A 26,381-nucleotide genomic window follows, 5' to 3' on the forward strand; every position below is an offset into this window, starting at 1 on the left:
GTTTCCAAGGAATTTTCTTTTCCCTTTACTCTTTTTTTTTTTTCTTTTTTTCTTTTTTTTTTCTTTTTTTTTTTTGGCTCCTACTGTCAAATCTGATGCTTGAAGACATCTGAAACCTGTTTTATCCTCTCTCACCTCCACGTCTGTCTTGGCATTGTTACCACAATTACAAGGGCAGGTGACAGTTCTCTAGGCTTAGAATCTAACCTCTCCTGCAGTGAAATTCAATTGAGTAGCATCATTTCTTTGAAAAATAAACAAGACTGCAAGCTCTGCAACTGGGAAGTAAATTAAATGTGTTCACAGAGCTTCAGAATCCTCTTTGCCTTTCATGTTATACTGCTTGACTTCCTATTAAAATTATTGCTAGCGTAGTTGAGGCAGTGACAAGGAGCATTTTTGTGAAAGAGATGTTATTGCAATGAGCTTGTAGGTGTCAGTTTTATTGTGGGCAAGCAGATCTAGGAAAAATAATATATGACTTTTTAAGGTTGCTCTAGTGCAGCAGCGAAGAGTAAGGTAAAATAATGTGGTATCCCTTCACTCTCCCAAGCAATGAAATTCAATGTACAGTGAGAGAAATGCTGGGCACTCTTCATGGCCCTTTTGCACTGAGGTGGCTGAGAGAGGATTTCAAGGTCAAATATGAACCGTGGAATCTACTTGCTTGCTGCCTTGCTCCCTGTGTCCTCCCTCCCTCTCAGCATAATATTTTCATTAGCTGGGGGAACACAACCAGGCAGAAGATAGATCAGTGGGCAGTTAGGAACAATATATTTCTGTGTGGCAATAAATATATGTATTTGTTCAATGCAGTAAATAATTCTATTCTAATTATTTAGTTTGCCTCCTTTTTTCATTTACTTGCTATTTTTGAACTAATGCATCTTTGTATAGAGATAGTCGACATTTATTAGGAAAGGGTAAAACCATTTATTGTACCAATTAGTATGTATACAATATCTTCCTGGGCTTGCAGATGAGTAGCTGTGGCAATTTATTTTAGGTTGGGCAGCTATATATATCTTCTCACCGGCACTGAACAAAAGATTTTGGGACTTTTTTATGTAGTGGTGGAGTAGATTTGATGGTGGTTGAAGGGACCAGACCGGATATTTTAAAAAATCCTGCTCTTTTCTTTGCATGTCATTTCTAATATGGAATATTCTCATTGGTACAATTTTTTTTTATTCCTTGAACCTTCATCCCAGAACTGAGATTAGCATTGATTCATTAAGGTCTATTTGTCCTACTGCAGTGCTATTCCTACATGTCTCTGACACCAAACACTGCCATCTCCAGAGCAACTTTTTGAGGTTATCAAATGAAACGGTTACATTTGAATTCATACAGCCACACCACACTTGAATGGCATTTAATCAGTTCTTAGAAAGCAGTCCTGGTGCTTATTAACTCCTAAAAAGCTACTGCCTTCAGTTGCCAGCTAGATAACTATTTTTTTTCTTTGCCAATAGATAGTTGCCTCTAAATGCCTAGGGAATGATGATGCTTGGTGGCAAGCGCAGGCTATAAAATATTTATCTTTAACACACAATTGTGTTACTGCAGCCTCTAATAGGATTTGGTGTCAGGCAAACATCTGCCTTGGCCTCTGGCCCAAAGATAGGGAAACAAGCTATTAAGTTGAATGTTGCATAGTAAATAAATAAGGCGGAAATACTGTTAAAGTAGCTGTACTGCTGACCAGCAAACATGGTGAGTATATAAAAAAGAAGTCCATCAAGAGTCTAGCAATTTGTCTGCCTTCTTAATATGTTTATTGTGTTGCAGCTGGATAAAGGTAATTCATGTCGGTAGTTGTGAGCCCGGCCGACAGATCTTTATAGAGTTCACCACAATAGAATTGCCTTTCATGGGGCTTTTTGTCAGCAGCAAAGTGGTCCCCTGAGCAGACCATTAGCCTGGGAGCTTTGTTGCTGTCACATGAGTCAATTTATAATATAATATGAAGCAAATGCAGTGTTGTATTTGTCCATGCCTCAGATTAACAACCTTAAAATAAAAAAAAAAATAGGAAATGCTAACAATTAGGAATTTCATATCGAGCTTGATAATAACCTTAAATAAAAGATAGTGTAGTGTGAAGTCTTATTGTGGGTATGGGCTGGATCATGGCAATTTATGGCTTCTCTCAGAGTAGAGGGAGATTACAGTGGGAAAACTAGCAATGGGATAAAAATTTCAGCTAAGTTTCCCTCAAAATCTGCCAGCTGTGAGTTTACTTATACTGAAAAACATCCCCTGAAATAAATGGCAAAAATAACGGATCAATGTTGTTTTGTGCAATATGTTGAATTATAGCTGCTGAGGATACTTAGGGAATTCTTTTTGTTTCTTTCTTTGCTTTGATAATTAAAGCTCATGAGCAGAAAGGACCTTAAAGAGTACATCAGAAGAAGAGTTTTTGCTCTTGGAGAAGTCTAGGCTTTCACACATAATGGATGATTTCCATATCTTATTTTTATGAATGCAGAACGAGTTTTGTACATCCTCCTTTTCCTGGCTGAGGTAGGTTGTCCTAGTGTAGAAAGTACCTGCTCTATCAGACAGGGCATTTCCATGCCATTCTTCAAAATGAGACAGTGTGGATCTGAAGACCAAGTGTCTCGTTACATAATTTAGACTCTCTCTCAGAGAAATACGAGGATATTTATAATGGAGAAGAACTGCGAAGATGCTCAGAGGGCTTTAGCACTTCTCCAGTGGAGACAGGCTGAGGGAGTTGGGGTTGCTCAGCCTAGAGAAGAGAAGGTGCCAGGGAGACCTTAGAGCTCTTCCAGTACCTAAAGGAGCTACAAAAGAGCTGGAGCAGGACTTTCTACAAGCGCATGGAGTGATAGGACAAGGAGGAATGGCTTTAAATTGACAAGTGGGCAGGTTTAGATTAGATATTAGGAAGAAATTTGTCACTGTGTGATAAGACACTGGCACAGGCTGCCCAGAGAAACTGTGGCTGATGCATCCGTGGAGGTGTTCAAGGCCACTTTGGATGGGCTTTGGAGCAACTTAATCTAGTGGAAGGTATCTCCACTTGTGGCAGGGGAATTGGAACTGTGTGGTCTTTAAGGTCCCTTCCGATCAAAACCATTCAGTGATTCTGTGATCCATAAAATGACTTGTTTTTTCACTTGCTAATTAGATTGTGAAGCTGGCAGAACATGTAATTCCATCGGCAAGCTTCTGCATTCCCTATTAGAAACCCCACCACCTCAAGTTTTCCCAGGGTGCCCATGGTGTGAGTTGTTTGCTTTTGGAAGTTTCACTCCTGCTGCCAGTGGTGGTGGGAAGGTGGCATGGAAACTGTGTTTTCAGTGTTCTCTTTGGACACTATAGCAAAACCTGATGAAGGCATCATGCATCATCCATTGGCTGGCCCTACAATTATTAATCTCTGCCCTTGCCAGCTGTTCTCAGTCAGATCTCTTTGGGGATTTGGAAGCCAAGAGAAAACTGTGGGAATCATACTGGAAACAGAGAACATATATATCTTTCTAAAAAAGAATTGTTCATGGTCTCACAGTGAACTTTAACAATTAAATGAAACAAAACAAAAACATCGTCATGATTCTCTCAAGGAGTTCCCATGGTACTATTCATAAAACACCATATGGAATTTTGTATATATTGGAAAATACTTCTCTAATTATGTGAACAGCTTACAGAATAAGTTGTATAATGGAGACTAGAAGCTAGCCATAACTGCAGTGGCCTGTTTTCAGTTATTGACTGTTAGTGTGTCACCTCTGTGGCAATGTTGACTGTGAACATACTCAAAAGAAAAAACGCTGCTTTCTGCCACTGACTTAGGGACTCCCTGAATGTTAAAGTTGTGTCCCTTCTATCCCATATGATTATAATTTGGCTAAGCCCTAGCTTCTGAAAATGTCTGATTCTTCATTCTTTCCAGGGTTCTCCCATCACAACTCCCTAATTTCTGATGCCAAGTCATCCGTGTCCTCCTGTTTAGCATGAAATATAGGTGTTAGAGCAGGGTGAATGAGTGTGTATACACTTACACATTCCAGAAGGGCCAGAAAATTGTCTGACATGCCCAACTGGCAGCCTGTAACCACTGAAACAAAATTGAGTTCTAGGATGAAAACAGAGGTTTTTATGAAAAGCTTTGAGTGAGTATAACTTGCTAATGCCTGCAATCTTCAAAGTAAAAAGAAATTCCATGTTTATTCTGCCTAAGGATACAAATAGGAGCATGCTCAGTGTTGCACACACAACTTGCAGATGTGCTGTTCACAAGCCTGTCTCAGCCTTGCTTGTGCTCATTAGCTCTGGAGTTTCTGAGGGGAAAAAAAGTATGTTCATCTAACACTTCCTCTATGGAAGTACTTTGGAGTTGTTTGGAAGTAGCTTTGAGACAAAGATGCACTGCATGAATCTTCATCGCTTTTCAGAATTGATTCTCAGTGGTGAAGAACTTTTGGGAGTGTGTGAAGACCTTAATTGCCCTGAATCACCAGGAAAGTTTGCATTCGTAACTGCTAAAAAACAGCAAGTGGCACAAGTCACATGGGAAGTAAAGTTTCTTTTCACTTCATCTTATCTTTTACCAGACAGGTTGTTCCAGGGCAAATAGAAGTAGTGTAAAATGAGAATACATTAAAAATGTTACTTTTGGTTATATTGGAAAAACAAGGGACATCTGAGAAAGCAGTGAAATGGGACCAAAGGATTTTTAAAAGCCTACTCTATTAATAGTAGAGGGTATTCAGATGACAGGTGAGAGCTACTGAGGTGCTTCAGGAAGGTAAAATGGGTTTCATCCACCTGTTTTTAATTCATTTTGAGTTAGCCACTGTATGGCATGAAGCAGTATGCAGTATGAGCAGACTCTTGCAAAGTGTCTGGGAAACCAAAGGTTGAGGAGATAGTGATAGATGAAGTGATATGTGTGCATATCACTGCAGCTTTATAATGAGAAATGCCACATCTGCATATGAACCAGAGAAGAGATGTGAATTTTTTTTTAATGCGTTAGTGTCAGTCACTATCAGCAGGGATCTGACCAGTTATAGATGTATATGCTGAACTAGTCAGAAGAGGAAAGGATGCACCACCAGAGTAAAGTTCTTACATGGATTCACCCAGAAATTCTGGAAAGGTTGGTTATCTAAGCACGGGTCTGCTCCATTTCTGTGGTCACTCTGAACTTCTAAATCCCTTTATACATTGTACTGGATAAAGTAATTCAGCTTAATCTGCAGTGGACCTCGAACTGGTGTGCAGAGTCTTGCCTGTCTTGTCCTAGGCATCACAGACGCACCAGCTGAACCCCTGTAACTGCAAAATATTGTTTCCAGTAACAAAGATTACCATTTGGCTGATGTGGTGCATTGTCACACTTTGGAATAGTTCTCGTGGTTATGCTACTTTTTAGATACTTTCTAGATGTTTCTGTGGGTTCTTTTACTATTTTGCTTAAATATTATGTTACAAAAACATACCAAGAAAGCTATATAGATATTTACTCCTTTTCAAGATCTAAGTTTAGTACATTAAAGCAAAAACTCGGGAAAAATGTTTTAAAAATAATTGTTAATATTCTGAAGGTGTTGTTAACACTGCGCGTTTTTCCTGCATCAGGCCCTGAGGTATTCCCCTTGACTTCAAAGGTCACAGGTGTTACATCTATGCAGTGTTGCTCCACCTTGCAGCCCCTGACCCAGCGTGACACTGGGGTGGTGAGGTGTCATGGGACAACTGCACTGATGCTGAATAGCATTGCCCTTCTCTTCCCAGTTTTCAGGCAGCAGAAAAAAAAATCAAAAAAACCCTATTTTTTTTCTGCTGCATTCATTTTTTTTGCCACCTTTTGAGCTTAACCACCTCATTGGAAGGTCTGACAAGTGCCAGAACCAGCACAAGAAGAGGGAGCTTAGAGTTGTTCTTAGGATGAGAAGATTAGAGGAAAAGGACTGACCCTTTCAGCAACAGGAGCAGTTAAATCTCCTTGCTTGTCTCGTTATCTTGTTTCACAGAACTCACACTCTGTATGCTCTGTATGTTCTTCATGCGTGCAAGTATGTACCTAAGTAACTTCTGTTTCCTAAATCTCTGTGTGTATTTCTTGAAAAAAAAGAAAAATGTAAGTATTGTAAAAAAAAGCTTAGAGAAAAAAGGCATAAAGTGAATTCATTTTTGTTTTCAGCAGTGACATTAACCCATGTCAACGTTCTGAAGATTGTATACACATGAGCTACTATTAACTTCAATTTACAGGATAGATTTCTGTTTATACCTACTATGAAGTGAGATATTATATTCCTAAATATCAGTATAAATGCGCAAGACCTGAATCATTATTTCTCTATTCTAGGAAGCATGGCTGCTCTTTGATTGGAATAAAGATGGCAGCTCAAGCCTAAAGGGTTGACTGCATGTTGTGACTGTATTTCCATATGCCATCAAGTGAATACCTGCTTAACTACTGAGTGTTAGAGAACTGACAGCACTTGTACCTTTCTTGCTGCATGGAGCTATCTACTTATGAGATGTCTGAAGCCAGGACTTTAAACATAAATGCTTTGAACTGGTTCCATTATTTAAAATTGCTGTTGTCCTTTATGAATGATTAAATTACACCACAGCCTTTAAAATGTCCTTCAGAAACCTTCTGCTCTTTGGCAAACACCCATCCAGAAACCAGCTTCCTTTCATTTGTGATTAGAAGCTAATCTGCACATCTCTGCTGCTGCTGGTTCTCTTCACTTGCACTGATTGGGAGTTTACAAATAACTTTGCTCCCACAAGGTCTCGTGAAGTAGGTCTGTGCAAATGCAGTCATTATTCAGAGGGTGAGATATTCACCCCACTCCATGTGTATCACCAGTGCCCTTGCTGTATAACCAAATCCAGTTTTCATCTGATAGGAATTTCCCTCAGAGAAAATGTGAAATAGCACTGTAGAATGAATCATGGTATTTATTACAATATGTTTCAAAGCCCCACTCACGTTTATTCAGTATTCACTCACAGTTTAGTGTAAGAAAATAAGATTATTTTCATTCTCTTTTGGATGTGTTTACCAGCTTGTGTTATTCTTTTATGAAAGATGTGTTTTAGCCCCAATATTCTGAGCTCTCCTCAAAAGAGAAATGCTAGATAACATTTTGCTTACCTGTTAACTTCCCCTGAAAAATTAATAGCTGGTGAGTTTTTTTGCCAAAGTCAGGGAATTTAAGATGATAACTAGAAACAGAAGAAAATGTGGAATAGACCTATTCCACCAAATAGAATATTAGCCCCAGCACTTTGAGCTGTTAAAGATATAAATTATATGATGTATAATGTATTATATTCAATATAATATTGCAGAGCAAATAAGAAGAAATTTGGCTAGAAGTATTTCTTGAGCAGGGAGATAGGATGAACTAAGAGTCTGAATTCATAGGGGAACATATCTATCATCACTCAGCTCTTTTTGGCACAAGTAAATGCCTCAAGGTCACTTAATCAAGTCAACAAAACTGGACCAAAAGTGCATGTTCTGCCATGAGAATGGTTTGTACTGCATCCCTGCAATAAATTCAAAGAGGAAAAATGGTCATAAAAATATACAGGAAGAAAAAAACATTTGGAAGGTTTTGAGTACTGAGAGAATGCCAAAGATGGTGGGTGCTGAGCAGCTCATATTTAATCACAGGATTTGCAGTGGAACCATCCATTGGTGTAAATAGATGAGCAGGGTTTTGTGCAGGTCACACTAATGCTTTCTCCCTGAGTGCAGCAATTGCTTTGAAGTTTCAACTGTCCTGCCCATCCAGAGCCCTCCTAAACTCAGAAGTGTTTTCTTGCCTAAAGAAGTGTTTGAATTCTCTTTTGTTTTCCAGAATCAGTGGATAACTGTCCCAGTAATTGCTATGGGAATGGAGACTGTGTGTCTGGGACTTGCCATTGCTTCCTTGGCTTTCTGGGTCCTGACTGTGGCAGAGGTAGGAATTTATACTTGATTAACTGTTCCACTCTCCCATTCAGTTAACATTTTTCTTCTGGAAATCATATTCATGATGATGCCTTTTGCAAAGTACTCTTCACCCAGTGTGGGAATGCTGCAGTAGAATGGAAACAAGTTGAACTGTTGAATTTGTTTGCTACAAATTTGCTAAAATTTGGCTCAGCAGCTGAGGGATCCAGGGGTGTTCACTTTGGAGAAAAGGAGGCTCAGGAGACATCTTATTGGTATCTACAACTGCCTGAAAGGAGGATGTATCCAGGTGGGGTTCAGTCTCTTCTCCCAAGTTATAAGTAATAGGACAAGAGGAAACATCCTCCAGCTGTGCCAGGGGAGGTTTAGATCAGCTATCGGGAAAAATTTCTTCAGCAAAGGTTTGTCAGGCTGCTTAGGGAATCACCATCTCTGGGAGTGTAGGTGTGGCATTTAGGGACATGGTTTAGTAGTGGGCTGGCAGTGCTGGCCTGGGAGGTGGACTTGATCTTGGAGAGCATTTCCAACCTTAATGACACTATGATGCTATACTAATTGTGACTGCTGTGCCCTTAGCAACAGCGCAACCGCTTGGGCTTCTTGTGGAGAGGCAAAATGTCACACTGGAAATTTTCTCTCTGGAAGTGACTTTAGAAAACATGATTTACAAATGTGGCACTATGGTTTGTTTAGCAGAGCACTTTTATCAGTGTGGGATGACACGATAATATATACTTTCTTTTGAGATACAAAAAATACTTTGCAAATCTGCCTGAGCCTGGCTGTGAGGAATAGGGCAGGGTTGGAGTAAGGCTAGGAGTGGAATAATGGCAGAACATCTGGTTACTCTGGCCAGAAGTAAAAACACTGGAAGGACTGGGAAGGAGACTTACCCCAGTAAACAGTATAATACATTTTTCTGCTCAAGTGATAAGTATTTTTAATAAATGGCTTTGGAAGGGTTTTCTTTGGCCTGAGTTTTTTGGGTTATTTAAACATTTAAAAAACAAGCTGAAATACTTTTAGTAAGAACACATTTCAAACCAAGATATCAAAACCTTGCATGTGGGAACTGACAGGATACTGTGCATCAACCTTTTCAAGGGCCTTTTTTGGCTCAAGCAGTCCAACAAACTAAGTACAGATTTATAAATCTGGGGAGGGAGGTAGCATAAAACATTAGTGCCCACCCAAGGAGCTTCGGTGAGGCTGCAGGTCAAGCCTTCACTCCAGCTCATCGCCGCTTTGGTAAGCAGGCTGGCGCCTTCCCAAGAGAGAGCTAAACTCTGTCCAACCCCGGCCCTCTCCCCCTCCAGCCGAGCTGGGTCACATCCCAGCAGCGAGCCAGGAGACAGAGATAAGGAGCCGCGCCCCCCCAGGGCAGGCGGGAGCTCCCTGCAGAGGCAGCCAGGCTGGGATGAACCCGCCGGGGTTGGGGTTTCAGAGTTCACAGCCCAGTAAGATGGATGTGGCAAGCTGCGTCCCTGAGAGCTGTTATGTCAAACTTCTTGCTGACTCAGGTTACACTTGGTTTGCATTTCCTTACACTTGGTTTGCATTTCCAAGCTCCTTTTCAAATCCCTGGAGCTCTAGACAAAAGGAGTTTTTTCCATGTCCCATAGCATATTCCAGCTCTCACCTCCTAACTTTCAGTAGGGGCAGAAGTTCAGGGCTTCTTCCCCTCAAGCTCCCTGTGGAGTCTGTGGAGAAGAACTTTCTTCACTGTGAGTCAGAATACTTTAACTCTTGTTCTGAATCCACTTTCAGAGGAGCTCACCTCCCCTCCTGGGCTGTATCCCAAACCTTCTCAGGCTTTACAGTGGAGCCATGTGAGTCTCTCCCATCTGATCAGAGCACATGCTCTAGCTGCTATGAACACCTTTTATTCAACTCGGTCTTTTTGTTCAGAATCATCTGGGTTGAGATCACAGCTTGCACTCTGCCTTTAGGAAGACAGAATAATACCTGGAGTGCCAAAATTGTATTTATGTATGCATTTCCACTCACTGGGCGTGAGTTAAATAGATTATGTTGCTATGAGGATGAGATCCAAGGATCCCAGCATTGCCCCTGTTGGTTTTCAGGGGCATCCAAGATTCTTCTCTTGACCTACAAATCCCTCGAAGAGCAGCATGTGTAAGGCTGTTACAGTATCCATCTGCAGCCCTTCACAATCCCTGTACAGAGCGGTAATCCTTAAATAAGCAGGTTCCTGCTCACATGAAGAATTCTATGGATTTCCTGGGTGTTCCTTTGTTTCAATTCAGCCTTGTTATTCACCACCCAAATGAATGGGGAACTGGAGCAGAAAGCCTTTCTCCTTTTAGTAATGGTTAATTATTAATTAATTATTATTATTAACCAATTATTTTAAACAAAATAAATGAGATCAAGTCACCAGAAGTGTATTCCATAGGCTTTTTGAAGGTTTTCTTGGACATGGGAAGTGGTGTTTTCAAGTTCTGTATATAGTAAACAAACAAACAAACAATCTTACTCTCTGATGCTCAACTTTGCAAGAAACAGAGTATGCATTTGGGTTGCTGCTATCATTACTACACTAGAAAATTACTGTAATTTTATCATCATAGACATTGTTACAATCTGAATGATCAGATAATAATTATATATATTTATATACGGAAAAGAGTTGCACAAGTAACAGGAGAAAAAATTCAGAAATCTCTTTTGTCTTTATTCGTTATTGCATGCTACAGAGGAGGTCTTGTTCTCACCATTGCCTTGACATTTGTAGCAGTGCTTTCCAGGCAATGTGAAGGTGTTCTCCACTGAAGGCTCTGTGGAGTGTCAGTGTCACTGCAGATGGCCAGTAATATATCTGATCTTTTACTGAAGGATCAGCTGTCCTGTCAAGAATCATGTAAGCCTTTCTCAGCAACCTCTCCCTGGTTAAAGGCAGTTATTCTTTCATCTTATTGAAAAGAACTGCGGACTATCCCCTGCCAGTGCTTTGAAAGAACAACATCCATTACTGAGCATTGAAATTTGAGATGGGAGGGGCAGAAAATTCCATCACTTAGCTGATTTGTGAAATTACAGAGTGAGTGTGCTGTGAGCCATGCACACAACATGGTGTATCTTAAACAAGTCTTACATTGTGTAGGTAGATACCATCTTGCAAATGATGCACTTGCAAGGCACCACTGCAATGTGTTTCCTTTCAAATGAACAGAGTGCTCCTTGGTAATATCAGTTGCCAAATTCCTTTCTTTCCTCAGCCTCTTTTATCTTGGTCAGGCAGTTCACTGCATATCAAACTGGTTTAATAGTCAGAGTTGGCAATGCTTTGTATTTTTTTGAGGCTGCTGTAGTTCTGGAACACTCAAACTGGCTTGAGTACAAGGACATGTGGAAACAACTCATGATGCGCTTTGTGAGATTACTGTCTGAAAAGATGGGAAGAGAAGTAGAGGAAAGCTTTCCTTAACCATGTAAGACCCCTTCCCACACATATTCAAAGTCAGGAACAAAGCAAAAGAGGCTTTATCACATACCTAATGCAGTTGACTTAAGCAGCAGAATGGAATATTCATTTCACATTTGTCCTGCATAAAATTGTTCATAAATTGTCTTTCTGAGGGGCAGATGAGAAGGCCAGCTGCTCTTACCTAAGGCTGATGTGCAACACTGAACAAGAGCAGTCTGTGTTGAATATATGTCCTTGCAACTGAGTTTCAGCAAAATGAAATTAAAGAGAACAGGACTTAAGCAAGAAGTTTCAAGGTAGAGTGAATAGGAAAAGCCTATTGTTTCTGAGGGACTGAAATCAGCATCTTCTTTGGGAAAATCAGAGCAAAGGACAAAAGGAACATAATGTGGCTGGTATGGAGAATGGAGTAAGGAGAAGGCATCATCTGAAAGGAGCTGGAGAAGGCTTGGAGAGCAGTGATTACAAAAAGCTGTGGTCATGGAGGCTAAGGTTTGGTCCTTGATGCCCTCTTCTTCCTTGGGGAACCTGTTCTGTATCCATCAGTTTATCCCATCCAGTTCTGCCTGGCAGTTTCCAAATTTAGCTCTGAGAATGCTTAATCCTGGGATCCATCATGCCACAGCTTGAGCTTGTCATCTTCCTCTTCTTCACTTTATCACAGGAAAGAAATCCTGTATCTGTGTGGCCTTGAGAGTCAGCTGACTTTGCTGACAAGGACAATTAAAAACAAGGACAATTAAAAATCCTTTTATGAACCCTTTATTAATGATACAAATTTCAGAGGATAGATTTACACAGCTTTTATTACAGGGAGCTCGGAAGCAGTAGAGGCCAATTTTGTGTTGTGGCTGGCGATGAATTGAGTCCAGCAGAGGTGATAACCAAAAATGGGGGCTGGACATTCAGTTAGAACTGAATTGTTAAAGTTGGAAAAGACCTCTAAAACTCTTTTCATCAAGTTCAGCTATTTACGCAGCACTGCCAAGTCCGCCACTAATCCATATCCCTAATCCATTTTCCACATCTACACATCTTTTAAATTCCACCAGGGATGGTGACTGAGTCACTTCCCTGGGCAGCTTGTTCCAGTGCTTGACAACCCTTCCAGGGGAGAAAGTTGGTAGCTGATGATATGACATAAGCTAAATCAGGGAAATAGTCGCAGTGTGGCATTTTGGGCTCTGAGCAAAGCAACTGAAAGCCATAAAGCTGGGTGTTAACCCAGAAAAAAAGAGGGGAGTGATCTGTGTGCCACTGAGGTCCACAGCAGAGGCAGTGTCAAGGAAAGTCTGGCAGCAGGTCAGGGGTAGTGATAAGCAATCTAAAGTCAGTGATACTGCTGAAAGAAGACATCGTACATTGTAAAATCAGAATATAAAAAACCTGTGAGTTTGTTTAGTGAATATAAGGTATCAGAGACACAAAGCAAGAAGATAGTCTAACTTAAGGGCACTTTTTGTTTGTTTTAAACACTCACAGGAGAATACACTTAACAAGCTGGGCATCATCCATGTGAAAGATTTGGTTTTGGCAAAACAAACAGCAACATACCCCGGTGAAGACTGTGTACAAAGAATGTAAATCACATGCTAGGCTCTTGTGCTCCTTTTTGAAGTGATTTTCCATTTGTTTTGATGTGGTTTTTTTTGTTGTCTGTCCATAGCATCCTGCCCAGTGCTGTGCAGTGGAAATGGGCAGTACATGAAAGGAAGGTGCTTGTGCCACAGTGGCTGGAAGGGAGCGGAGTGTGATGTCCCAACCAACCAGTGTATTGATGTCTCCTGCAATAACCACGGCACGTGCATCATGGGCACCTGTATCTGCAACCCGGGATACAAAGGCGAGAGCTGTGAAGAAGGTATTTGCAAGATGCATTAAATTAGCCTTTTGCTTTGATTGTTGTTCTGTAATTATATGGATGGAGGCAATTCAGAATTGGACTGGCACTTAAACAGAACAGTAATAGGCACCTTAGAGATACAATAGATGGATACAACATAAAAATGATATGTTGTCATAACTTCTCGTTAGCTATCATACTTGTTCAATAATTGGATGAAAAGCCATCAAATGCTTCAGATAGAAGAATCTAGTTGAAAGACCAGAACATCTAATCATATGTTCAAATGTTCTTATTAAAGCATCGTTTCCATTTACACATCTAAACGTATAATTACTTTTACAGTGCTTTCTTCTCTGCTGCGCTATGCCAAGCAATTTCAGTTGCTTACATACACAAAATGGTGGCGTGTGAGAGAAAGTCCCTGATCCTTGTCAGCTTTAAAAGCTTAGAAATGCTCAGGACTTGAATTAATTCTGCTTCAAAGTCAGATATTATTTTAATGGCTCTTCCACAGCTTTTTTTTTTCACATTAGCCCCCAAACATTTCTCATTTACATTTAGATTTACGGCTACTTTTAGTATTTATCTTTAATCTTTTTGTGTAGGAACTCACCTGCCAACAAAAACCTTTATCTTCCAGAGTCTGTGACTGCTTCTTACTGCAAATGAAAAACTGGACAGTTTTGCAAGTGTATAAATCATTCAGAAAGTATAAAAATACATCCAAAAGTATATTATTTAAAGAATAATGTTTAAAAATTTTGAAAACTATTCTCAGAGTTCTATGCTGGTGACTTGATAAATAATTATTCTTAAATTGCACTTCTACAAGTACATATGTAAGGCCTCTTCACCACTTGATAGATTAAAGACGTCATTTGATACATTTAAGAATGACAACGGCTTGAACTAATTTATGGTTGTCTTCATGTATGCAGGATAAAGATTTATCTGAAATGGCTTTATTTTATAGGCAATGAAAATAGGCTGGATTGGATTCAGACATTCAAATGGCATCTAATCTAGCAATTCTTTTGATGTGTTAAACGTATTGGAGTGGGATACCTTTGATGAGCATGGCTTCAGTAAATGTTAGAGACGAAGACAGTATCAGCTTTTATAACAATAAGGCATCTCTTGAGAAAGCCTCATTTTGGCTTAAAGCACAATTCAGTGAAGCTGTGGGGCATGCAAAACCCAAAGATTGTGACTACTGAAGTATCTTTAAAGCATCTCTCTAGACCTCCTATTTACTAGATCATATCTTTACTGGATAAACAGAAATGAAAAGATCCTGATTTTGCCTCCAGCCAGAAGTGTTTAATGTGTGTAAATCAGAGTGAGATTTGCCCTTTTTCTAACAGGAACCTTTATTTCCCTGGTCACGTTTAAAGCAGAAAAGCCAGGCACAGTTCAGTTATTTTATGTTATCACTGTAGTGGGGGACAGTGTCAGTCCCATTAGGTCAAAACTTGAAAAAGGAGGAAGAACAAAGAGAACATGGTTTTTCTTATGGGCTGTTTAGTATTTTTCCAAGCATGCATGTTTTTGATATTCAAGGCATAATTTGTATTATGTTGTGAGGAGAGAAGCAACTCAGAAATATGCCATGTGGGAAATCTTGAAAATATATATACACATATTTAGATTTAGTAAAAAAGTTGATTTATACTATTTTTTAAATTGCTTTTACTCTTTAATTTCTCTTCTAAGAAGGGCCATCTGGTATTGATTACTTTTTATTATTTCTCAGTTCTCGTAGCTTCACTGCTTGGTCCATGTTTATAATGGGTTTTCATTCCAGGGTTTCTTCTGTCTTTTCTTCTTCCCCCATAGAAGTTCAGCAATGTTTATAAAACATCAGCCAACAAGCCTACGCAAGTTTTTCTTTTCTCCTTCCTTAGTTTATTGGCTCATATTTTATAAGGCATGGCCTAAGCCAGCGAGACCTTGCAGGGAGGGGAGCAAATTTAAGCAGTGAAATATGAGAAGTTACTCTTTGGGCACCGAATAAGCCTAATAACTTGTGTGACCAATGAAGCATGAAGCATATTGGGGAAAAGTGTAGAAGAGGCACTAACCTTGCTTGTTGCATGATTTATCTTCCTGGCAAGATTCTGCACAAGGCTGAACTATGAACAGGGCATTTTCCAACCAAGAGTTTGACCATTTAGGACATTTTCCAACCAACAACACAGACATGTGCTTATTTTTTTTCTTTTCCAGGTATACTAGATCTTATCTGCTCTGCCCTCATGCCCAGTTCCCCATCTCTACTTCTCCCAGAGCTGAGCAGCTACATTTGTCAAGCAAAACTCCCTAAAAATATACCATTGTACTCCAAATCCACTAAGCAATTGATTAAGAAGAAAGCAGAAGCCTGTAATCCTGTCCCAGGGCCCTTTCGATGGTGCAGAAAGCCTAAAGAGATAGAGCTAGTGAGGCTGAGATTAAAGTAGCCATTGTGTGTGACATTTTCTGAAAGGGCTCATTTCAACATGAAAAATGGCCCTGGGATTATGATAAATGGGGGGTTCTGACATGCACATTCCCCTCCTATAATCGTCTGTGTTAGAGCTGAGATAGCAGATTGTCTGCCTCCTGTGATGGAGGCCCCTGTAAAACTCACCTTTTTCCCAACTGACCTTCAGAGGGGATGATTAATTGCCTGGAGGTAGCCTCTTGTCAGTTAGCCTGTGATCTTTGTTCTCTATGTTCAAACCATCTGCTGAGAACGGACGAGGCTGCTACTCCATCCCTTAGTCCTTTTCATACTTATTACTGCTGAGAAAGAACAGGGCCAGGGCTTCAAGGGTCTCATGCTAAAATTGGCACCCTCGCTCCCAGCTTGCTAACAGTGAAGGAGATTTATGGACTCATTCTTTCCAGCCTCTTAAAATTTTTGAGGATTGTTCCAGCTATGAGCAGAGCTCCAGGAATCAAACAAAAAAGAAAATTCTCTCTCATGCCTTGGGATAGTAATAACTGAGCCATTACTTGTCAGACTGAGAAGGGTTTGAGAATCCAGGGAATTATCAGAGCAGCTGTTGTGTTTCCTTTTAAGGTTTCTGGATCTTAAACAGGTCAGTGGAATTCTTACTAGCTTTTCCAGGGGTAAAAACTGAACCACAAACCTGCTGTGTGTGCAGTGGCCATGTTCTGCTCTGCTCTATCAGAGCCAGAAGCTGGACAGTTTTCCTGTGCTTCTTAGCCAGACTGACACTTGTCACCAATCCCCAGGGAACTGCCACACACAGTTTCAATAGACAGGAAGAATTTCTCTGTCTTATCAGCTTTTATCTATAAATAGGCGATCTACTCCTCCAGTCGCTTTTTCTGGGAGGGTGTCTGGTGCATTTCATATTTTTTGATTGCTGGGTGAAATTCCCCTGTGGGCAGAGCAGCTGACAGTTGCCTACAAAACATAACTCAGGAATCAGGGAAGGAGTGCAGTTGGTCTTTTGGTGTACATTGCTATACCCTAACTAAATGATCTCTGATCTTGTTAGGAAAGTGCCTCTTTGTGGGGGGAAAGTAAACCTCAGACATTTAAGAAAGAGTATTAATTGATCAAAAATAAAACCAGAAGAACATTATTATAAAATAAGGCATGATTTTTTGTTTTAATCCTTATTCCAGAAAAAACGTTTGTGGATATATTTCAATGTGAAATTTCTTTAAGTCTCCATGAAACCTGGATAGATTTAAGCACATTCTTCAATTTAAGCATGTATTTTGCAGAATAAGGATGTCAGCTTCTGCTGAACCTTTATGCAAAATTCTCTCTCAGAAAACTAGGGCTCGGCTTCAAATTCATTAGTTATAGTAATTTAGGTTATTCTAATAGAATAAATGAAGACACACTATATGTGCGATAGAATATTATTCTTATTCTATTCTTAATTAGTATTAGCCTGTTCCTACCAGAAAGATCACTTATTAGTGCAGACCTGCATAAAAGAATGAATTTCATAGCTAGATTTTTCTCTGTTTTTCACGTAGGGGTTTTAGGTCTCACTGCCTTTTAGGGCCACTGACTTCTTGCACGAAGCATCTGTTTTGTTCGCAGCAGGGCTTTTTGGTTGAAACCTTGAGATACTGTGTAAATATGTTTGTGTAGACAGCAGTCTGATAAGCTTTTTTCCTGAAATTCCCATTTGCTTTCTCTGTGTGCTTCCTCCTCCTCCTCACAGTTGACTGCATGGATCCTACCTGCTCGGGGCGAGGCGTGTGTGTCCGAGGAGAATGTCACTGTTCGGTCGGCTGGGGAGGAACAAATTGTGAGACCCCAAGAGCCACTTGTCTGGATCAGTGCTCTGGGCATGGGACCTTCCTCCCTGATACTGGGCTCTGCAGCTGCGATCCCAACTGGACTGGCCACGACTGCTCAATCGGTAACGTCAGCGCTGACTTACTCTTGGTCTTTCGTTAAACTTTGCGAAATAATCAAATCTGCAAAAAAAGTGCTACAGATGTATTCCAGTGAAGCACATGTAGGACATGACCAGAAAGAGAAATTCCATAGCTCAACTACATAAATAATTCTGCTACCATCGCTGAGCATAGAGTAATATCATAAATAACTCCATTAAAGCCACCTAGGCTTGCTATTGTTCATTATATGGCTGTAAATACAATTGATGGTCTACATATAACTTCTTGTTCTGGTGATAGTTCTTGATGAACCCTAGTAGCCACTAAAGGGTCTGTTTTGATTTTTAGGAGATGATTAAATAATCTTTAGTGGCTGTAAGCAAGAAGGAAGATTTGGTAATCTGTTAGATCTGCTTTCCCTTCTGAATTCAAAGCTTGTGCTTTTCTAGGCTAGAGGAGGATGGGTGCCTCATGAGGTTGATATTAAGACTGTCCTCTAACAACTAAGAAATAAGTTTACTGAGTAAAAGTATTTATTAGTACAAGCAGCTACCAAGAAGACACATTTTTATGGGCAGTTTTGTGTAGAGGTTTGGAACAGCGACCTTCATTCCTCCTCTGAAACGGTATCTTGCTCAAAGTCTGCATCAGGTATGTGAATTGAAGGCTAAAAAAAACTGTTCGGGACCCTTTTCTTCCAAATGCAATTAGCTCTTAGAGGCCACACTGAGAAATAGTGGAATACATTAAATACATTAAATAGTCCCATTAAATAGAACCTATAGTGCATCAGTCCTCTTTGGCTTTTGTCCTGTATTGTGTGCTCACAAAAAAAGAGACCCCAGCAATAACAGTTTCTATACCTTACACAACTGCAGTGGAACTAGGCCAGAAATCCAGGGCATCTCAATATAGGCAGTGAAATGAAAGGAATTTTCAGCAAAGCAACCCTCAAAAAAAAAGCTATTAAGAGAGTGGATATAGTAGAAAAATTACGTAAACAACATTTTCACTAAGGAATTGCTGTCGTGAGTAAAGAAAATCAGGTTAACTGTTTGCAAGTATTTTAAGAGAGTAATTTCCAAGGATAAGGTAAACTGAATAAACTGGTGCTAGGAACATAAGAAAACCCTTTTGACAATCATCATTTAGTCTGGATGTTAGAAGCTTGTCATAAAGTGTAATTGACTGGACTAAAGAATAAGCAGGAGAGGAGGCCTACTCTACTTGCCTGGGGCTGAAAATAGGTTGATCAAAAGTTTTGCAGATGTAAGTAGGGAAGCTATCATGCGTTGAAGGGAAGATAAATTTGTTGCCAAGCTTTTCCTTTCCCCATGTTACCATCTTCAATTCCATACTCTGTGGGTTTATTTTTAAAACCACTATAAGAGGAAAGGTAGTCCTGTATTTGTAGTTTGTAGCATAATTCGTAATTGAGTCATTGTTCTGTATTTGTACAGAGGTTTGTGGGTTGCAAGGATGGATTTGGAAAAATGTTTATTTCTGTGTGCAAACAGAATTCACTTTCCCATTGTTAACCTGCAGGGTCATGTACAGATGATTTATAAGCTTTCCTTATACTGCTTTTATAAATCCATCTAGTGCAAACTTTCTTTGGCAGCATGAAGTTATTTGAGACAAACTTGAGCATCATTCCAAGACCTTTTTCCTCACTGAGCTGCTTGTAACATTCAGGTTATTGTGCCTCACAGCTAAAATCACAGCTACGGTGATTTGTAAACTTCCATTTCTAGCCCAGACCTTTCCACTGAATTGATGACTTGATTTGAAAGACAGATTTACTCACAGGATATGTGGTACTTTTCTTGCATCATTAAAATAGAGTGAGCAGGCATGCTATTGCATGTAATAACACACTGCCCAGCCCACTGGGGTGGAGGTTCTGTAGAAGGATCTAAAAGGAACAGATTTTTATTGTTCTATAAAACAGGACCAAACAGAACAGAATTACTAAGGGGAAGAACTAAGTACTTGCAGAAACCACCCTCAGCAAAGCAGTTAGGACTGTGTTCAGTCCCAGCGAAATCTGTAGAACTGTGCCCACATGGATTTGTGCCAAGAGCAGCCCCTTTCATAAACCACGTTGAGAGGCATATCCTGGAAACAGCATAATTATCTGAAAACCCAGAATATGAGCAGGTGCAGTGGATTTTCCAGCTCTTACCACCTTGAAGTTAAGAATAGTACCTGTCTACAGTGCTGTATGCTGTATTCATTTAGGTTATCAGGCAGTATGGAAGCAGTAGCTGAAGTTGTTGGATTGTCATGCATAGAAAGTAAAACTAGAGCCTCTTTGAACCTTAGACTGCATCTTTCAGCTAAGTGGGTAGATTTTACCTGCCTTTAGTGGTAATCTTAGAGAACACATTACTGGGTAAAACCCTCACTTTTCACAGAACAATATTACAGAGATTTCTGTTTCCTGTTTATTTTATCTTTTTTCATTCCACTTAGCCTTCATAGACAAGCTATGCCAGTTCAATCTCTTGTGAGAGATTCCCAATCTGAACTGCACTGTAGGAAGAAGTAGTGATATGTTTTGGGATTTTTTTGCTTTCTGTATCTGCCCACTGCCACAATATGCTGAGACAGGGCTGCTGCCATACTACCTCAGAGTTGTCACTCAGGGAAAATGCTTCTCAAACATATTCCATCCTTCCATGTAAGGGACAGTTTTGTAGGATTGCTCTTCCCTCAATATACACTGGGGTTTTTTTGGCCTATTCCCAAATATTAGAAAGAATATCCTAGAGAAAGGTACAGGAATTATTCCAGAGATAACTTGTACTGAGGAATAAAAGTGATATTTTGATTTCTCTATAGGATAATTAAATCACTTCCTTTTTGCATCTTAGTACTGTTGCACAAGCAAATTCAAAGAAGTCCTTTATAACCCAATTCAGCTAAAACATCCAAAGCAATCCGTGATATAAGAAAGGCAATTAAGAACCACTGATCCTAACACCATTCCTCCAATCTGCTATCACAGATCCTCTGTATCCCAGGCTTTTGTGGGGGCTATCTGCCTTCACCTCTTATGAGCCCTATCTGGCAACTAATGAAGCCATTATGGGGCAGGTCTCTTAACCTCTTATTGTCTGAGTGTAGTGGGAAGAAGGAAATGGCCTGTGCTGCAGTGTGAAACAGAGCTTGCTATGTGAAATAGTCTCACTCCTGACCTATTTAAACTGGGCCAACTATTTCTGGCTGATCAAGAGGCAGCACACCACATACCATAGGACATGTTTGCTGACTGCAGTAAAATGAATAGGTGAGTCATGTCATCTGCATTGGGGGAATGCACCATTTACCAGAGGGATCTCACTGATGCATCAGGATAATCCCAGGCCCATCAAAACCATATTAGGCTTGGATGCAAAATCATTATTAAAGGAATCAATGATTCCTTCACTCTCCTCTAACTTAAAAGAGTGATTTTCACACTTTTCTGTCTTTGGTAGTTGACATCTTCATATGCACAGTATTCATTCAAATCACTGCAAAGTTTAATATACAAAGCAGCAGTAGAAATTATGTTCTCTGTGTCTTAAGTGTACTGACTTTTTCTGGGCAGTTGACAGTGGTTGTAGATTGACCTGCATGCAGATAAGGATTCCTTCTCCATCACTCATTCATAATGACTCATGCAGTTTATGCATGGTTGACATCTAAGCAGTACTTCAGACTCTTAAAAATACACTGGAGAAGAGCAGTAATAGGAATAGTACTTTGTATGTGGTAGTCCCCAATTGCCAGTGGAGACATAAAATCGTGGGCTGTACATTTAATAATAAGACTTAGAAAGTGGAAGCTGGGGCTCAGTAAGAAAGTAAGAAATCATGGTATTTTACATCAAATTTTGGAAAGACTGAGAGAGCATGCCTGGCCAGAGACTGAGGCTGAGCTTGTATGACCGTATCTCATGAAATCCAGTACTTTGGTCCTATTATAACTCCTCTCATCACTTCTGCTGCTAACATGGTTTTCTGAGGTTATGGCATTTGACTTTATGATTGTCCTTTTATCCCCACTGTGGCAGGGATGAAATGCTGCTTCCCAGTGACTTACAGACACACTTTGTTATGAAGGTCTACAATCACAAAAATATTTAGGCATTAAAAAATTGCCTTAAGCAAATGCAAATTATCAAGCTTTGCTACATTGGGTTGTGGAGAGCTACAAATGGCAGGTATTTCTAGATAAACCTGGCCTCCAAGCACGGTGGGGAAATAGTGTGAATAGCCACAGGGTAGCAGAAGACCAGGTATTTACCCACCTTCCATGACTTTACTTACTTTCAGTAGGTTGAGAAGTTGGATTTAAAAATAAAACAAGCATAGTGTGTGAATCCATGTCTCTGGTTGCAGGGAAGCCATATTGTTATAAATTATTGCATAGTGAATTGAAGTCAATGGAAAAGCTCCTATTTACTCTGAAGGAATATGGATCAATTGAAGGCTATTCACAAACAATTATTACATTTAAGACTCTCTCTTAGTTAATGACTGGTTTTTTTTATTATCACTTTAGTTGCATAAATTAACAATGGTGAAAGTCTTTCAGGTAGCACACAACAGAGTTCCCCACCACAAAGTTGGTACAGTTCATTGAAACAGGCATCTTTTCCCTATTCCAATTAATAGATAAAGAAACCATGAAGAATGAACTTCTTTTAAAGAGTCAAGTTGAAGTAAATGCACCTTTACCTTGAAATATTATTTTTTTCACCAGGAGTTGTGCAGGAGACTATTGCACATACACACACACACACACGCACACAGAGTCACAGAAGCAGTTCTCATACATTTTATCAATGTCATATCCTATTGTTCAAACAACACCAGGGCTAACACAACATGTGTGATAAAATTTAATTTCCTTGGGCTTACTGGCATCAACTTTTGAAAACAAAATCTCATGTTAATTTCGTGCCATGCCCAAGGTCACCAAGATAAAAATCCATCCTTAGAAAATGTTCATGTAAGTTTTCCTTTAAACAGTCATTTTCTTCAGGGGTAAAAATGTCTCTGTAAAAGATGGATATAACATCAGCTCTGACATGATTCAGGTTTGTACCCTACTAGAGACCAAGACTCCCTTTAATGCCTAGGAAGTTGCTGATGTGTCTTTTTCTTAGCTTTAAAACACACAAGGAAGAACAAGAGAACTAAACCTCAAGATGCAACACCTGAAATTGATAAACATCTTCATCACTTCGGAGAAACTCACCAGGCAAAGCTATGTAATCAAAGGCCACCTCGAATGCCCTTCCTTCAGCTTGTAACTTGTTCACCTCCTTACCCTGGCAGAACTGTGAGAAACTTTAGACTGGGGCAGTTGAAACTTTGGTAGCAAAGTGTCTTCAAAGCTAATCTTCAGAAGACACCATCAAAATCTGTTCTGGCTCAATACCTAAACTGCAGACTCATCTCTGAAAGCCTTACTGTGGTCCTTTAATGGTCATTGAAAGCCAGGAAATGTTTTGTACCAGCAGGAATTTCATCCTCTGCCTTGCAGAAGCACAACATGCTGATTTCTGAACTTGTGATCTTCCCCATTTTGTATGGAAAGAAGAAACTTTTCCCTCTAAGGGAAAAGTATGCACAGCCCAGTGCACACACAAGTCTCTCACCGGCTCTGCCTGGCAAATATCTGCTTTGTGGATTGTGAAGAAATTAGTGAATCTAGAGAATCAACAGTGTTAATAAGAACTATCATTGTAAAAAACATGAATTTTTTAATGTAGTTGAGTTAGTGAGTACAGATTTTAGCCTGCCGATTGCCAAGATGAACTTAGCCTCTAAACTCTTCTAAGCTTTTTATTAAAAATGCAATAAAAGACTAAAATCTCCCCAAACCTTTGAAATAAAAGTATTCAGGGAGGCTTTCATTTGAATATCCTTTTACTCCCTTTCCTTTTGTTTATTAAAAATGTGTGTAAGGAGATCCTGATGTGGTGGAAAAAAAATAATAGTTGAAACGGGCTGCAGTTATTTTTGTGGGGAGTCCAGTTCTTCAAAAGTCCAAGTATCTTTGTGCTCAGCAGATGAAAGGGACGTAATAAAGGGAGGCAGAGAACTCCCACTAAGATAGAAAATACGACTTACCTTTCAAATATGGATTCCTACTTTAAATCTGATAGCTGAGAAATTGTTTTAGGAGATTTCCCTAACCAACCAGAGATACGTCAAACTCCTGTCAGCTCTGGGATGTGTTTAGGATCTTACTTTTAACCACTTCTCTGTACCAGTCCGTACAGTCTAGGTCAGACACAATGACAAAGGGAAGATTGAAGGAACTGAAAACTTGTGTTCTAGCTGTCATTTCAGACTTGGCCAAAACCAGTGGAAGCAATGATATCATCAGTCTGTCTCTGACCATTAGATCACAAAGCTCTTGCTCTGATTAGGTCATGTCTCAGGCTGAGAATAGTGTGTGTCCAGTCATGTAACAAGCAGTCCCTGGTTCTCATTGACCCTAGGCATTCTGTGATGAGCAAAGCTTTTCTCTTGTATAGCAGTAATCAGTGAAAATTTATGGACCTCTACAAAGGGCAGCGGGAAGACTATTCCATCCCCTATTTGTTTCCTACAATGATTAGGGCTAATTCCCAGCATACCAGTTTCAGTTCAACATTCTTCCCTATCTCCAAGTGTGACCTCAGCAGTCACACCATGAGCTCAAAAGTTCTTTTTGTTTCGATCAATTATGCTTTGTGTTGCAGACTTTTTGACTGAAAAGTGCAATGTTGTTGGAGTCAGTGGGGCTCATGTTAATGTGACTAGTTTGAAAAATTTCACACCACAGCAAGATACTAAATTCCATGTTTAAAACAGAGTACAGTTAAAATATCATGTTTTGAGGATGACTGAGCATGTTTGCTTGTATCACTGAGAACTTATCCTTTGTATCACTAAGTCTCAGACGACCAAATTTTGGCTTCTTCTCTGACTTTGACTTTGAAAGGAGGAGTCTTTTAATTTTTGAATTTAGACCTCTGCTGCTGACTATTCCCACTTTTAACCAGGATACTGCTGCAATATCAGCAGGGCAGAGATACTTGTGTGTAGTTGGTCTCTGCCATGAACTGCTTTGATTATGCTGGACAAAGCCACTCATGGCTCAGCAAGGATGGTTGTAGGTTCCATGTCATGGCTTCTCCACTGGCATTCAGTCAATTCCATGCTGTTGTTGGTAGATACCTCCTGTGACTGTGACCTTAGACTCCAACCCAGGTGGAGGTCATCACAATCAGAGTTCCTGCAAAGGTTTATTAGATGTTTTCAGCTTCATCAAATCACATTCGAGACATTCAACTAGGTTGCCCAGAGAAGCTGTGAGTGCCTCATCCCTGAAGGTGTTCAAGGCTGGGTTGGCTGGAGCTTTGAGCAACCTGTTCTTTTGGAAGGTGTCCCTCCCTATGGCAGAGAGGTAGAACAAGCTGGTCTTTAATGTCCCTTCCAACCCAAACCATTCTGTGAGTCTATGTATCATTTTAAGTTAGAATGTCCAATATTAGATAATAAGGAAAGCAGTCTGTGAGTCAGTAAAACAGAAGCAAGAAAAAGACATATAAGACCAGTGATTGTCATATAGTGAATTGGAGTCTACTAAAGGCCAGAAATCTATGATTTTATAAGCTGTCTGAGGTGGATGTCCTGGAAGTAGTGTATTCTCTCTGCCCCCTTCCCAATTACAAGATGTTCATACTAAAAACTACCATCACAATTTGCACTAATGAGCACTTTCTAATGATGTTGACAGGCGGAAGTGAGAAAGCCCTTAGGAGAGAGCTCTGCTGCTTTTCAGTGAAGGTAATATTTTCAGATCAGTGTTGAGGCATATGGACAGCATAGCAAACAAAAACCTTCTGGAACAGCTACTGCTGATTCCCATTTGTGTGGACAGACAGACATCTAACTTCTGGATACATCAGCCCTGCATGTTTCATACGTGTTCTGTGTCTCCTTTTGAAGAAGATGAATAATAATAAAATTTCTCAGTTCTTTGGCAAAATGTTGTCTGAAGAGAAAGGAATCCATATTGGGACTGAGCTGTGAGTAAGGGAATCCCAAACATATCTAGCTTGTGATCACTTCAGCACACACATTTGTAAATGATCTGTTGAATTTATTAAAAAAAAATTACAGAATTGGAAAAGAAATCAGTTCTTTTTAAGCATGAGCAAAATGCTTTTCTGCTGTGAAATTATCACTTCTTTATGGACAGGGAGGAAATTAAAACTAGCCCAGAGAAGAATCCTTCTTAGGAGCTTCATTTAATATATTAGGAATTGTTTCTTTTCTGGGAAGCTTTAACACATCCCAGAAAGCATAGAGATTCAATTAAGCATCAAAGAGAAAAATACAATCCTGCACTTTGGGATATTTATTTTTATTCAACAAATCTCTGCTCCAGGACTGAAGCCTGAAAATACCTGGCATTTCATGTCCTGCTATTCAACAACAAGAGACAGTTTAAAGTAGAATTCATAATAATAAATAAATTGAAGTTTGACACGAGTACAAAAGTAAATCACAGCCACAGAGGACATGCTTTAGACACAACATGATGGTCAGTCCTCAGCATTTAAAGCAAGGATGAAAATAGAGCATAAATACTGTAGAAACTAGAAGCTGATAAAAAGCACCACAGCAGTTTAATGGAATTTCATGACACGAAACTACAAGTTTCCAGACAGGAACTGGAAGACCTTTATGCAAATATGAAGC

General features: G+C 39.8%; 1 protein-coding gene across 1 annotated transcript in view; it reads left to right on the forward strand.

Annotated features, from left to right (window-relative positions):
• Positions 1-26,381, forward strand: part of TENM4 (teneurin transmembrane protein 4) — a gene marked incomplete at its 5' end in the record, with an annotated part of 340,098 nt that overhangs the window by 183,162 nt on the left and 130,555 nt on the right. The window contains 3 exons of the mRNA XM_083855254.1: positions 7,866-7,967; positions 13,075-13,269; positions 17,448-17,648. Coding sequence (XP_083711380.1) covers positions 7,866-7,967; positions 13,075-13,269; positions 17,448-17,648 — 498 coding nt within the window. The remainder of the gene's footprint in view (positions 1-7,865; positions 7,968-13,074; positions 13,270-17,447; positions 17,649-26,381) is intronic.

This window comes from Zosterops lateralis (genome assembly GCF_965231275.1).
Source record: "Zosterops lateralis genome assembly, chromosome: 2".
NCBI classification, from domain to species: domain Eukaryota; kingdom Metazoa; phylum Chordata; class Aves; order Passeriformes; family Zosteropidae; genus Zosterops; species Zosterops lateralis.